The 14,955-nt window shown below is 38.6% G+C and overlaps 1 protein-coding gene across 3 annotated transcripts in view; it reads right to left on the bottom strand.

Moving 5' to 3' along the window:
- The window catches only part of CFAP95 (cilia and flagella associated protein 95), a 119,659-nt gene that overhangs the window by 89,301 nt on the left and 15,403 nt on the right, over positions 1 to 14,955 (bottom strand). For all 3 annotated transcript variants that reach the window (XR_009447614.1, XM_059656871.1, XM_059656870.1), the window contains exons 2-4: positions 13,269 to 13,377; positions 1,731 to 1,849; positions 802 to 870 (exon numbers count right to left, since the gene is read on the bottom strand). Coding sequence is in view for 2 of the 3 variants with exons in the window: in XM_059656871.1 (XP_059512854.1) it covers positions 802 to 870; positions 1,731 to 1,849; positions 13,269 to 13,377 (297 nt within the window). In the remaining variant the exon portion in view is untranslated. The remainder of the gene's footprint in view (positions 1 to 801; positions 871 to 1,730; positions 1,850 to 13,268; positions 13,378 to 14,955) is intronic.

Below are 14,955 nucleotides of genomic sequence, written 5' to 3'. Positions count from 1 at the left end.
AATGTTCTATAAAGTCACTACAAACACTGTATTAGCAAATGCTGAACCATTGCTCCTTGGAGAAATAAGGAGTTAGAGTCTTAGGAGTCTCTGGTTATAATATTTTCATCAACTAACCAATATATAACTGGTTTTATGTGTGTTTCTGTTTAAAGATACCTTATTTAATATATATTGTTGATTCATTAACATTGGACTCACAGGCAACAGCATTATAACTCATGCCTGAAGGAAGCTTAATTTAGCACACTTATTTTTTCCACATCACAGCCTCTTGTGCTTAGATATATCAGATAGCACTTTAGCACCATACAGTACTTGGGAGCCATTTCAAACAGCAAATTCATCAATTAAAAAACAAAACAAAACACTCACTAAGTAGACCTTGAAAAGGACACTTGCATACAGTACTAGAGCTGAAACAAGAGGCAGAGCCTCACCTTGCTCAACTTAAACTGGGAATGTATGCATAAGGTGGCTCAAAATTTTCACCACACTCTATATGTTCATGAATGACTGCAACAACACCCTAATTATTGATTTGGGAGTTATAAATAATGTTTTAGTAAGAGAATTTGCAAATATGGAAACCATAAATAAGATGGGTTGACTATTACTTATTAACATTACGCACATTGATGAAAAATAACCTTTTGTTAAAGGAAAGAAGTCTGAAAGCTGCCACATAAAGGGCCTTTTGTTGACTTTGGTTCACCCCTCACACCTTCACCCCTGCAAACAAACCTCCTGAATCGCTAAGAAACATTTTGTGCAATCTGCAGCAGTTTAAGGACTACTTACATCTTGCGCCGATCTGGTGGGTGTCTAGTAAAGAGAGCTCCGAAGCCTGTCACAGGCAATCCAGTGTCCCTGGAAACAAGATAACAATTTTAGAAGCATGTCAGACTGGCATTTATGAACTATCAAAGCCATAGAAAACTAACTTGGGGCTAAATTTTTATGATAATTATTTTTAAGGATACTCATGTTTATAACTTTATGCACTTTGCAAAATAAAATGTCCCAATGTGTAAATGAAAATGTCAGTATTCCGTCATTACTTCGACTGCATTGTCCAATAATTACAATATAAGAGAAAGTCTATATCACACACTTCCATGGAAAGGTACTGTGCCAGGTTGCAGGACTACAGATATGACTAAAAGACAGTTCCTACCCTCAAAAGACTGTCTATCTCAGGGACACATACCTACATCTAAATAATTAGAATGTAAGTCCAACTGGTTTACAAAACACAAACAAAATGCTCAAAGGGCAAGGAGATAAAAGCAATTAATTCTGTTTAATAACAGTTTAGCTAATTCTTAATGCAACTCAGGCAATATTTCTATGCACATTTCATACTTTATTTCATCTAAACTTCAGAAAAACTCTATGAAGTAGATACTTTTATGATTCCCATTTTATAGTGAACAAACTGAGGGTTGTGGAGCTGGGGTTCAAACCCACTCAGATCCTTGACCAGAAAAAAACATGTAAAAATTACATGTTAGCTGGACCCAGAATGAGTAGAGCTGACTGGCAAACTGAGGAAAGGGAATTCCAAACAGCAGGAACGGCACCGGCAGGCAGCATGGAGGCATGAGGTGTGCGCTTGTGCGTCAGGTGTTCCTGTAGTGTGCAGCCAGTGCCACCAGACCGCTTTGGCACTTACATAGCTCCTTTCCTGCATCCCCTATTCCGTAAGCAGAGAAAAATAGTAAGAATACCTTTCAACAACCCCAGAGCACCATGTCTCCTCATTCAATAAAGCACGGCTTTTTATTTGAGCCAATTCTGTGTTTAAAAAAACTCGTGCCGTTTGTTCATGTGTTTCTGAGATCCAAATCTGGAAAAAAAAAATAGAAGCCAAATGTAAGAAAAATGAATTAATTGTAAAAATAATCAGTTACCAAAAATATATTTTTGTTGAAGTAGACTCTGATTTTAATTGTTGACTCAGTTGACATTAAAAAATAAGTGATATCTCATAGCAGCTATTTCATCATAAACATTTAAAAATGGCAATTTCTTACTTTACATCGTTGGAAAATAAAAATCAAATTAGTTTTTTCTATGAAATGAAAAGTTCTGCATTCAACTAAATATTAATTATATTTGCTTTCCATTTCCTTCTCAAGTTTAATATATTTTATTTCCCTAAGAAGGAATTATTTATAGCAATCACTTTATAAATTGAATAGGACTTCAGATATAATCCTCATCATCACCATCATCATTGCCACCACCACCACCATCATCATCATCATCATCATCATCCATTTTCTATCACAGATGATAATTCAATGAATTAGAAAGCAATTATTACTATGAGAAAAATCTGCAGACTGTAAGATGTACACAAACCAATTGCAGATGCAACATGGGTAACATCTAGGGGATCTTGGGAACAAAAACAGACAGTGAGGATTGAATAGTTTCATACAAAACTCTAGAATATCACAAATGTAGAAGTTCACAGCAGAGAACCAGAACTCACCACCACCACCAGAACCCATTATTGTTCCTGATCCTAAAAACTAGGTTCCCCAACACATTCAATGAAGCCCCAGATCACATTAATCCCATTAGATTTTGTTTATAAAAAAAGAGAAACCACTGATTAGAAATTTGAAGACTTCAACTGCTATCATAGCTCTAGTCATATGCCTTTGGTCCACTGTGGGTTAATATAATAAGGCTTTGCAACAACTAGGAATCACCACAACTCAAAGCAATTTTAACTACAGTCTCTGGTCCTACTTCCCTAGTCTATTCCATGGCTCTACAGATCCTTAGCTTCTCTCACCCTGTTCTCTAAGACCACAGCCTCCTAGCCCACTTTCCAAGTTCTCATTCCTATACCCTCAGCTCAACTACTCCTTTTCTTAGATCCCCAAGTTAACAAGTCAATGGTATAGGACACAGTATAGTTTATGCTTTATAGCTTATGCTTTAACAAAAAAGAAGACATATCTTTGGCGGCAGGGGAGGATGACTAGCCATCATTTTGTTGTAAGGTTTAAATTTGACCCAAAAATTTGCCTTAGTTACGCTCTGATCATTCTTGGCAATGATCATGTCAACAAAGCAATCAACATCTTTGAAAATTTTATGAAACAAGTATATTGAAATAATGAGAAGTAAAAGAAAGCAGAAGATAGTCACATTAGTGGAGCTTAAGTTTATTGAGTGCTTATTCTGTGTCAGACACCACATTAAGCACTTTGTATGCATTATTATTTCATTAAATGCTCAAAGCCACCCTACTAATATCGTGTATCAATCATGGTCACAGAACAAAATGAACAAAAAGTAGAATAAAATGGGGAACTGAGGAGAGTTTAATAAAATAAGTATTTTTAAAAGTGTGACCAGCATTCAGAAAACCCCCAAACAATGTTGAAGTGCCATGAGGACACAATAGTGGGGAGCCATAGGGTGGGGCAATCACTGGAACCCAGAAAGACCTAGTTGTAAAGAAAGGGCCACTTGATAGCTGTGGCTTTCAGAACAGACACACAGTGTCTTAGTCCACCTTAGGCTGCTGTTATAAATACCATAGATTGGATGGCTTATAAACAACAGAAATTTATTCCTCACAGTTATGGAAGCTTTGAAGTCCAAGGTCAAGGCGCTGACAGATCCAGTGCCTAGTGAAGGCCATCTTTTCACCCTGTCCTCACATGGCACCAATCCCATTTACGAGGGCTCACAATGACCCACCTCCTAATACCATCACACTGGGGCTAGGGTTTCAACATTTACTTTTGGGGGACCCAAAAATTCTGTCTATAGCACACAGCCACCGACAAACCATGGCTCCGCAGGGAGGAAGCCATAGGAATAAATGAGCAAACTAACTCTCCTCCCACCTCTGAACACCTGTCAGTGCCTTCTACAGGTGAATCCCAACAGGAAGCCAGAGGGCAAGGGAGCTCATTGATGCAATCCATAAAGGTCAGCCTCCTTGGCACAGAGCAGGGTTAGAAGGGTAGAGAATGAATCTGGAGGGAGAAAGGAAGAACACTTGGTATAGTTTATCTTCATCTTAAGGGAAAACTAAGGTTGAAAGGGATTAAGTAATGCCCATGTAAACCACTGAAAAAGTAGAAATTTCACAATTCAAAACTCATGCAGTCTGGATCATTCATTCATCCATCCATGTCTATGATGTGCCAGGCATCCTACTAAGTTCTGGAGCTACAGTAGTGAACTCCAGAGGCTATACTGACTATAGCTTAGTGAGTTAGAGTAAACCATGAGGATAATGGTAATAACCATAGCACATGGCCAGACACCACTCAAAATGTCTTCACATTTCGTGCTCATGAAAACTCTCCTACTCTCACATTACATCTGAGGAAATAAAGACATGGGAAGTTTTAGACTCTTGATCAAAGTTACAACCTAACAAGCAGTGGAGCCAAGAAGCAAAGAGAAGCCATCTGACTCTAGAGCCCACGCTCACCCTCTGTCCTATATCATAGGCAAATGTTATCCTCCAGTATTAGGCTTCCCATCTTCATCAGTAATAGAACCCAAAATTATAGCTGGGACCTTGGTGTTTCAGACTATGTTTTTCTAGTCTCCCTTATGAATAAGTGAAAGTAATTTATACAACCTCCGGGAAAGGTTCCTCTTCTGTTTTTTGTTTTGTTTTGTTTTGTTTTGTTTTGTTTTGTTTTCCCTTTCTGCTACATGGAAAGCAGACACAATGACAGGTTTCTAGCAGCTGTCTTGGGCCCTACCCAAATGCTGGAAGAGCAGAAAGCTGGAAGAAGTGGGTCTCTGCTAATCTGTCAAAATTCCATACCGGTCCTGGCCTGCTATCCTCCAGACTTTTTACATGAAAAAATAAAACTGTATGTGAACAGCCACTGTTGGTTTGTGGTTTGTGTTGCATGTAGGCAAACCTAATCCTATACCATCTTAATGTGAAAGATCACTTTGGTCTAGAAATGTTCATAACCTGACATAAGGGTGGGTAATTTATAAAAGCACTTCCATATGTTTAAAAGTCTTTTGGGAGATATATATCTATATATATATATATATGTCACAAACTGGAGATTGGCAATTTGGTATGTGAAACAGCTAAATTAACACAGCACAAACCCACAGGATAATCACTAACATTTCCATTTAATTTGCATAGTAAAGTCTCACTTGAGTCAAATGGTAATATAAAAAATGTCTAATGTGTGTGCAGGAAGTTCACTTCATAATATCATGCTTATTTGTTATTTTCCTGAGTAACAATTTATTTTTAGTCCTCACTTGTAGTCTTCCAAGATAAACTCTTCCCATATGTGCTGCATTTAAGAAAACCCAGTAGACATATAACCGGAGAGGCTGATGTGGGAAACACGCAGGTCACTTAGGACTTACACTCCAATTCCACATTCGAGAGTAACCAGCTTCTTCCTGCTGAGGATGACTTACTCCCTGGCAGCATCTCTCTTGCAACAATTGTTTCAGATGATTGACATTTAGGCTTCTTACAGGATCCCCAGAAAGCATACCCCTCTGACCCATACAGAAGGAAGTGCAGGTACTTCCCAAATCAGTTTTCCCCTCTGATGCCACAGGCTGCATCGAGAATGAATCAGATTTCAGTCCACCCAGTCTTCCAACGTCAGGAAACACTGATCAAGTCCCCTGTCTAGTATCCTTGAAGCCTTACTCAAAAGCTTTGAAATGAATGGGACACACTTACTACCCCTACCCCTTGGGGACAACAGGTGTGAGACTCAGCATGCACACTATCTTCAAATGACTCCTCCAAATTCCAAACACTCTCGGCCTTTTTTCAATCTTTTTTTTTTTTAATCTTCAAGGTGGATGAGAGGCCAGGGGGCTAAAAATCAGTTGCAGCCCAAATGCTTTGCCTATTCTACATGAATGATTCAGCACCTCACTTTGTAATGAAGGAGTTGGCATTCATTATCTTAGATCTTTAATCACAAATGAGGAAGTCTTATTTTACCCTGTTAAACAGCACTCCCCTACCAACTGTACCTTTTCTGCACCACTACCAAAAATGTCATTGTCATCAACAAGTAACCAATGAGACTTTGTCAAGTTTTTATCTTTAAAAAGCATCCAAAAGGCTGTTCTTATTTCTCAGCAGCAGGTTTGCCCTTAGAAATGCTGGCTGTTTTCATATTTAGGTGAATTCAGTAGTGCCGTACACAGACTACTTCTTAAAGGATCCCAGAGGAGGAGAGAGGACCCCACCCCATTACTATTTTGAATAACTGGGACTCATGGGGTACAATCAGAAAAAAAAATTTCATTGGTTTTTTTTTCCCACTGCCTGTTTATGCTAGCCTGTTTGGGATGGTTCATTCTCTGTTCTGAGAAGAAATAAATCTTGGACAAGTGCCATATTTTATTCTGATCACTCTCAGATAACAAAACAGTCTTGTCACAACAGTGGTCTCAGTTAAGTGATTAATATTAGTAAAGTTACCCCATGAGGGCTTTTTAGCTGTCTAGTTGTCTGAGAGAAGGAAGGAGTAGCAGAGAAATGAAGAAACAAAAAAACAGTTAACCCTGCCCTGCCCACATATTTCCCTCTGCAGACCTCTGGCCTGCCGCAGACTCTAAATGATGGCAGGGAAAAGATGTAAATTTAAATGAAATTCATAATTTTGATTATATATTTTAGTTATTGAAATGTGGCCAATAGACATAAAAATTGACCATAAAAATGATAGAAACTGCACAGATTTTATCCAGGGATTGAGAAAAAACTAACTCCATAAAGTAGGATAAATAGACAGATAAACAGTAGGGGTGTGTGTGTGTGTGTGTGTGTGTGTGTGTGTGTTTGCACATTTTTAGCTCCATTTGTTCTTGCTTAAGCAAATTAATGTACATGAAAAATTAAATCCAAGTTTCTCTAAAGTTAAATTTGGGCCTGATTTTTGATACAGAAGAAGAGTTATGAAGGGGAGTGATGGGATAAAATGGTGGACACCTACTTTCATTCCTGTCCCAAACCCCTAGGAATGGCAGAGAAGATATTTGCTAGAATAAACCCATAGCTGCAGCAGACAACAAGGAAGGTACACTCAGCGGGCCAAAATTGATACAGAATTCCTGAAACAGGAAAGATAGATTTAATTGTGCCAATAAATACTGGAGAAGACAATCCAAAGTACTTCCAGGTTAAAAAGGCTGGAACCAATGGCATCAACTCCAAGCTCAGAGATAATGGAGACAGGAAGCATGACAGGACTCAACAATCCACTACCCCCAAACAACTTCCTTTCTCCTGATTTAAGTTGTTCTTTCACAGTGACATTTAAAATTATTCCATTTACAAGAATTTCATCTATATGCCTCTTTCAGGTACTTAGATCTGAATACAAGCATCTCTAAGACTATGTGGTCAAAACACCATTCTACTGTGTCAAACAAAGAAAAACACACCTGAGCCTATTAAATAAAAGATAATTGAATTTCTCAGATCCAGTGTAATTATATCTCCTTATATTCTTTTTAGGGTAATTAATTTTTAAATGCCAAATTTGAGGCCCACTTGGCTATTCTTTATTCATAAAATGAATATTAGCATACTTCTGTACTATTCTTTATTTGCTATTTTGAAGTCTAAAATGACTGCAATACTGCTAATAAAGGGTGTCCCAAAATTCATGCAAGATTTGAATTTTATGTCATTTGTGCCATAAAGTGTTGCCAATGGAAAAAAAAGATAGCATGACAGCTGACAGTTCAGGGTTATTAAAAATGGAACGCTACATGAAAGAACAACGTGTTTTCATTGTTGAGCAATATTTTAAAAATAATGAAGGTTTGGCAGCTACAGTTCGAAATTTTCGTGCAAAATATGGTCAGAATAGTGATTTAACTTCATCAACTGTGAAGAGATTAATTAAAAAATTTAGGGATTCTGGATCAATTAGTGATTTTAAACACTCTGGCCGTCCTTCAACAAGTTGTTCAACACAAAACATCGAAGCAGTTCGTGAGAGTGTTGCTGAGGGTCATGCAAAACGGTCATGGAAAATTTCAACAAAAGAGTGCGTATGCGCCAGCAAAGCCGTGAAGGCCATTTAGCCTGTATGCTATTCCATACATAACCCTATACTGTACACTTTATGAATCAATAAAAAAAAGTACTATTTTTAATTATAAACCTGTGTTTTCTATCAAAATTACTTCTTGTGTGAATTTTGGGACACCCTTTACTAATATTAACCTAATGTGCTCATCAATGTGGTCCTGTCAGTTCCAAAAAAGCCTTGGCATTAATTCATTAACTGTATAAGAAAATTTGTTTAATACAATTATTTGCTTTTCTTTGACAGCATCAGATGTGCTTGTACTTAAAATCCTTCTGAGCCCGGCCAGTGTGGCTCAATAGCTGAGCTTCGACCCACGAACCAAGAGATCATGGATCCATTCCCAGTGCACATGCCCGAGTTGTGGGCTCCATCCCCAGTAGGGGGCATGCAGGAGACAGCTGATGAATGATTTTCTCTCATCATTGATATTTCCATCTCTCTCTCCCTCTGCCTTCCTTTCTGAAATCAATAAAAATATATCTTAAATAAATCCTTCTGAGTTTACAGGACATGCACCACTTCCTCAGAAGCAGTCTGACTGTGATTATGACAGGGCCTTTGGTAGTGTTGTGAGGATCCTTGGGTGAGACTTTACAAATGAACAAACAATGATAAAAGTACCCCTGTTTAGTTTAGTTTGCATGGGGCTCACTCTGTTATAGCCCCGTAGCACCTGAACAAAATCCAAATAAAATACAAAAAAAAAAAATTACAGTAGTTTAAAATGCTATTTCGTATAGTGACTATACTATAGTCACTTAGAATAATAAGACAACCAGAGAAACTCCGTGGCTTGAATTACTGCTCCCCTGTGAATCTGCATCTCCCAGGGTCCCACACAGCCTCCTGAAGCCTGAGGGTCTTGGGGTAGGAAATCCATTACGCACAACTGAAACCAGAGGGGTATGTTTCCAGATAAGACTTACAGTACACCTTTTCCCAAACCTGTTCTCTACTCACAGCTCCTCTTTTGGTTTCCTGAATTTCAATCCTCTTATACTCTGCATATGTGTGGTGGCCTAAGAACACCATCTTCTTTGAGGGTTTCACCTCAGTGGCCTAATATTTCACTTGGGTACATGAGACTGTGGTTTTGTTCTTGACCTTTTGGAGTCTCGGCCATAATATAGACAAAGAAAGTCTCATCTTAAATATCTTTACAAAAAGCCAACGTGCACATTCGGCCCAGTAGTAGCAGTTAAGGGCAAGGAAACCTTCAGTCAGCTAAACAGAAATGTTGGTACACATAAGAAGCAACCACTCAGCAACAATGCTGACCAAAAAAAAAAAAAAATGCTACGAAGGCATTCAGGAGGAAAAGCAGATGGGAATAGGGCTGGCCAGCACATATGTAGACATAATTTGGGAAACAGGACAGAGGTGGTAGTTAAGATGTAAGAAATCAAAGCCCTAACATATGCAGTAAGGTGTATACAATACCCAAGCGAGAGCAAAAAAGTAACCAGGCTCATTTTCTGCAAGGAGTACGTACTGTCAGATGTTTAAAAGGACTAAGAGTGGAGCAACATGGCATTTTAAAAGGGAATTTTGGAAAGTATTTACGATCTTAGACTTTGGAACCAGTAGGGAAATAAATGGATTTTAATTTTTAATATACTTGCCAGCTGTTAGACTTTGAATAAGTGATAAAGCTTCACGTGGCCTCAGTGTCCCCATCTACACAATGTGGGCCACGTGTGGTACCTGCCTGGGGAGTTTTTCCAAAGATGAAATGAGGCACTGTTCATGTAACCATCTTATTGAATTGATTCTATTCCATCAATAGAATGTGATCATTAAGCAATTTGATTTTAATCAAGCTGCCCCTTAAATCCCACATGGATAGCTAGCTCTTTCCTTTGGCTTGTTGGAAATTTTAAGCAAGTCCCATAGCTTTTTTGGGCCCCTCAATCTCAAGAAGGATCTCATTGTAGCTATGAAATTTTCCAGTCCAGTGAAGTAATCACTTCTAACTGATTAGATTTAAGGTTCCCACCTTCCCAGCTCAGGGCTGCTTTAGGCCTGGAAGCCTGCAGTGGGTGGGGCCTTGTTCCACTGCTGTTTCCTTTCCAGGCTTCTCTCTTCTATTTCCCCCAACTCCCAGGCCCCTCCTAGGTCTGGCCGATGGGAAGAGATGAGGCACAGTGTTAAATGGCCCTTACTTTCTTGACCTGTGCTGGTGGTCCTGGGCTTATAGGACATTCAAAATTGACTCCTCTCAGGCGGCACAACTGTAATTGTTTCCAGGGGCTGTCTTACAAGGGCCTCCAACTGTAGCTTGCTGGAAGCAGGCAAAGCTCCTCCCGGTTGATTGTAACTCCCCTTTCCAAGCCTTGAGTATCTGATGGGTCTATTGTGCTCGGTCTCTTCACCCCCTGCTCCTACTCTAAGCAGCCTTTTCAAGTGTGCTCTGGCCAATTCTCTCCAATGAGTCCACAGGTAAATTCACACACTCATATATCCTTGACCAACATCCCACTTCAAGGACTGCTTCTCCCCAAACACTCCCATCCTCTGCTCTGCCAGACCAAGCATGGCCTCTCAGCTTTAGATTCTCAGGCATATGTCATATACCTGGACTCTATGTCCTCTAAATTACAGGACACACCTATTAATCTCTCTGAGTGGTTCCCTTGAAATACCTCTCAACTGTGGAAGGAGAGACATACAACCCACAACTAAATAAATCCTCTTTCAACTCTTGGGCTCTAGTCTTCAAAGACATAACCGTTCATACTGGCCTCACCTAGCTTATAATCTTTTACAGCTCCTGCTTAGGTAGTCCAACATCTTGCTTTAGGACATATGGCTCTTGCCAAATATCTAGAGTGTTCTAGTATTTAGACCTCCATCAAAATCTGTGACAAGAGGAAGAGAAACTCACCCATCCTCCTGCCACATCTAGCTTCCCACCTGACACATGAAGGTATGGAGACTGTATCCCCTTCTTCTTTTTATACACCTGGGACCTTGGGTGAGCCATTTGAAATAAGTGAATCTAGGTTGAGAACTGAAATAATATCTTTCTTGTCAACTTTATAACTTTGAGAATAGCAAGGAACAAGATGAATGAGCAAGTGCTTTAAATATTTAAAAATAATCTATAGAGAAAAATGTAACCTACTATTAAGACATGAGAATGCAGTTTCATCAGAAATAGTGACTCCTTGGTCTATTTTTCTTCCTATCTAATACATACAGCAAATCTGGTAAAAGAAGGACAAGTTTTCAATGACCATGAACAAACGTCAGAGAGAAGGTTAATATCTTATTTATGTATCATATATTAAACCTGAGGGTTAACTACTATAATGCATGGAATATAAGGAATGAATGTTGTGGTTCTTATACCTCATACTTCACTTCATCTTGCTTCCTCCAACAATCCAGAGACCAAAAACATTTTCACTTAGAAATAAAAAATAAATGTTTTTCAAGGTAAAAACAAAACAAAACAAAACAAAAAACCGTCTAAGTGCATGCCAGGTAATGCCTGCCTTTTCCACTCACTCTTGTCCTGACTATAGCCCTGTGCTCAAGAAAGCAAGGTTAAACTGGATTTGGGAGAGTGGGAGAGAGTGACTACTGATAGAGTTAGGTACTAGACTAAAGAGCTCTATCCATGTGTGAGCTAATGACCAAAGAGACAGCCTGGTGCAAAGGCAAGAGGGTGAGGTGGAAACTGATGAAAACATCAGAATTCCCCTGAGAACTGAGCTGTGAGGAAAGAGCACAACTGAGCAGAGAGAAACAGAGATGCCAAGAGAGACTCTGTGTGCTTGTGTGTGTGTGTGTGTGTGTGTGTGTGTGTGTGTGTGTGTGTGTGTGAGAGAGAGAGAGAGAGAGAGAGAGAGAGAGAATGAGAGAGAGAATGAAAGAGACTGTCTTGCTGTCTTGGTTCTTTTAAATTTCTTGGTTCCATATCCAGCAATTGTATCTTTATAATAAGTCCTATTTTCCAGACTATCCTTATTACTCCATCAATTGAACTATACAAGGAAGGGAGGTAACAGTCTGGGCCCTGCAAAGCTCATTTATTTCCATCATCCTGGAGAACTGAGAATCTTCTAGAACCATTTCTAATGTATAAGTGTGGATCTTCCTTCCTGGACCTGCCCTATTTCAAACTAGGCCAGCCTTTGAGGGCAGAATGTGATATAAACCTAGTTTTTTCAACACATTCACATCTGCCCATGCCAAATTATCAGCTCTTCAGGCTCCAAGACCATCCTGTTAAGGCTGAATTAATTCTTCAACTTGCCCAAAGCTCTTAGCATTGTAGGACACAATTTAGAGGTCTTTGTGAAGTTGAGTTCCTGCCTCATACTGATTGGGTAGACATCTAAATAGCCAAGCAATAACCCACAAAAGCAGTTCAAACACAAATTACTGATGCAATGAAATGAATATTCTTTTTGTAACAGGTGTACAAATATTATAAGGATAGTAGCATGTTTTAATTACTCACAACTCCGCCACCATAAGTACAAATAGAACTGAAATCTAAGTCTTCCACTCCCTAACTGTGTGACTTTGAGAAAGTTGCTTTACCTCTAGGGCAGTGATGGCGAACCTTTTGAGCTCGGCGTGTCAGCATTTTGAAAAACCCTAACTTAACTCTGGTGCCATGTCACATATAGACATTTTTTGATATTTACAACCATAGTAAAACAAAGACTTATATTTTTGATATTTATTTTATATATTTAAATGCCATTTAACAAAGAAAAATCAACCAAAAAAAAATGAGTTCGCGTGTCACCTCTGACACGCGTGTCATAGGTTCGCCATCACTGCTCTAGGAGATCCTACCCATCTACAATCAAGATAATACCTACTTCACATGGTTATTGTGAAGGTCAAAGCAGACACGTAGCAAGATGCCGCAGGTGCAGCAAAAGTATAACAACAGTAATCATTCCTGGAGCACTTGGTCTGTGCCAGGCTGAGGTAAGCATTTTACTTGTTTTATCTCATTTTATTTTTCCAATAACCTTTTAAAGTATACACGTGTTTAAGGTAAGGTCACTGAAGCACACAGTGATTAAATCACGTGCCTAAGTAACTAATGTAGCTAAGAGGATGGCACCAGCAAAGGGCTCCTCCCTTTATTTTTCATTCTTCACAAGGGGGAAGATTCCAGGCTTAAAGAAATTAGCAGCAACTACTCACTTGGGGTTCATCAGTTCCAAGCCTCCGATATGTTGAATCACACAGTTTTTTAATTTTCTCAGGACCCTCGATATCATAATCTTTGGGGTAAGCTTCTCTGTTGAGGTGCCTTAAGAAAAAAGTAAGAATCTGTTAAGAGATAAAGCTTATTTATCATGTACTGCATTTAACCTTTAAAAAAGTTACCCAATAAAAATGGACTATATTTGTGAAATTATTTTAATTACAAATTTACTAGATTTATGACATATATTTTCCATCTCTTTTTGACTAATACTGAGGCTACTTCTTAAAAACAACTTGGCATATGTGGTAAAACTAATATCACAAAACAATACTTAGCAAGCAGCAATTATTCAGTGACTCCAATGAAGTGAATCTTATTTAATAATGTAGATTAGTTACCAAAAGTAAATTCTAAAATAAGACATGGTAATATCTTAGAAAGGCAACTTGCCACTGTAGAAATTTTTCCCACCATGAATTTTAATTATAATTTTTTTTCAAAATGAGAGAGAACAGAAAGTATTTGCTCATATGAATTTATAACATGTGCTCCTGTTTCTAAAGAGGGTTTAAAAGAAACTGACAAACATAAGATAGAAAAAAACAGTTCTTAAAACATGTAAATGGAACAAGAAAAAATATTCCAAACATCTTGTCTAAAAGACTGGTTAGAAATAATAATAAGGAAGAAATTTGGGGATAGAGAAGAAAGAAGAGGTGAAGTAGCCTGCAAGAGAAGTAGCTATTTTTATAAAGCTTTCTTGGGTAAGACAAAGGAAGCTGAACCCAAGCACCCCTCAGAAGTGAACTTGCAATTAAGGGATACAGGGCTAGAATTGTGTAATGGACACTGAGGTATCCAAAAATTTCTCTACCTATCTGTCCCTTCAATTGTCCCTTCATTAAGCATGTATTTTTAAGTACCTACTACATGCCAGGCATTTGCTAGGTACAGGGGATGCAATGGAAACCAAGCCTGATGTAGTCCCTGCCTTCACTTGCTCATAATGTGGCAAGAACAACATACAATTAGGAAAAGTCTACAACATGCTGAGTGTGGTCACAGGACTGTGGAAACAGAACAGCATCCACTCACCTCGATGGGGCACTCAGTGTCCAAGTTAGGAGGTCCTTTAGGAACCAGCCCTCATCTTGGCCTTTGTACTGCATTCAAATTACACCTTACCTCTCCACCTCTGAGAACTAGGAGCAGAGTTGTGCAGAGAAGATTACAGCAAGGAAGCCCAGATTGAAGTGGCAGAGTTCCAGCTCTCTTGCCTACCTCACAACTGAGCATTAATTTAAAAACACTAAAAGCATATTGGTACAATACCAGCATTTTTTGAGACTGACAGAAAGCTCTCATGAAAGTCCTTAGTGGGTATATTGAACAACATCAAGAACCAGGGGTGGTAGAGGTAATAAGGCCATGCGTTTGAGTCTTTGCTAATCCAGGTCCTAGCTGTGTGACCTTAGGCAAGTTATTTAACCCTCTTGCTTCATATGTAAAATGAGAACAGAAACAAATACCAGTACCTTTTTAGATTTTTATTAGAATTAAAATGAAAAAATACAGAAGGTCCTTCAAATACTGTAACGCTCTATAAATATCTATGTACAGTGAATATGAATCAGGCTTGAAAGATTCTGGTATATAAGAATCACAATGTAATTTTTCCAT

The sequence above is a fragment of the Myotis daubentonii genome, chromosome 11, assembly GCF_963259705.1.
Source record: "Myotis daubentonii chromosome 11, mMyoDau2.1, whole genome shotgun sequence".
Classification (NCBI taxonomy): domain Eukaryota; kingdom Metazoa; phylum Chordata; class Mammalia; order Chiroptera; family Vespertilionidae; genus Myotis; species Myotis daubentonii.
Note: the sequence above shows the minus strand (reverse complement) of the source record. Positions and strands in the feature narration are given on the sequence as shown.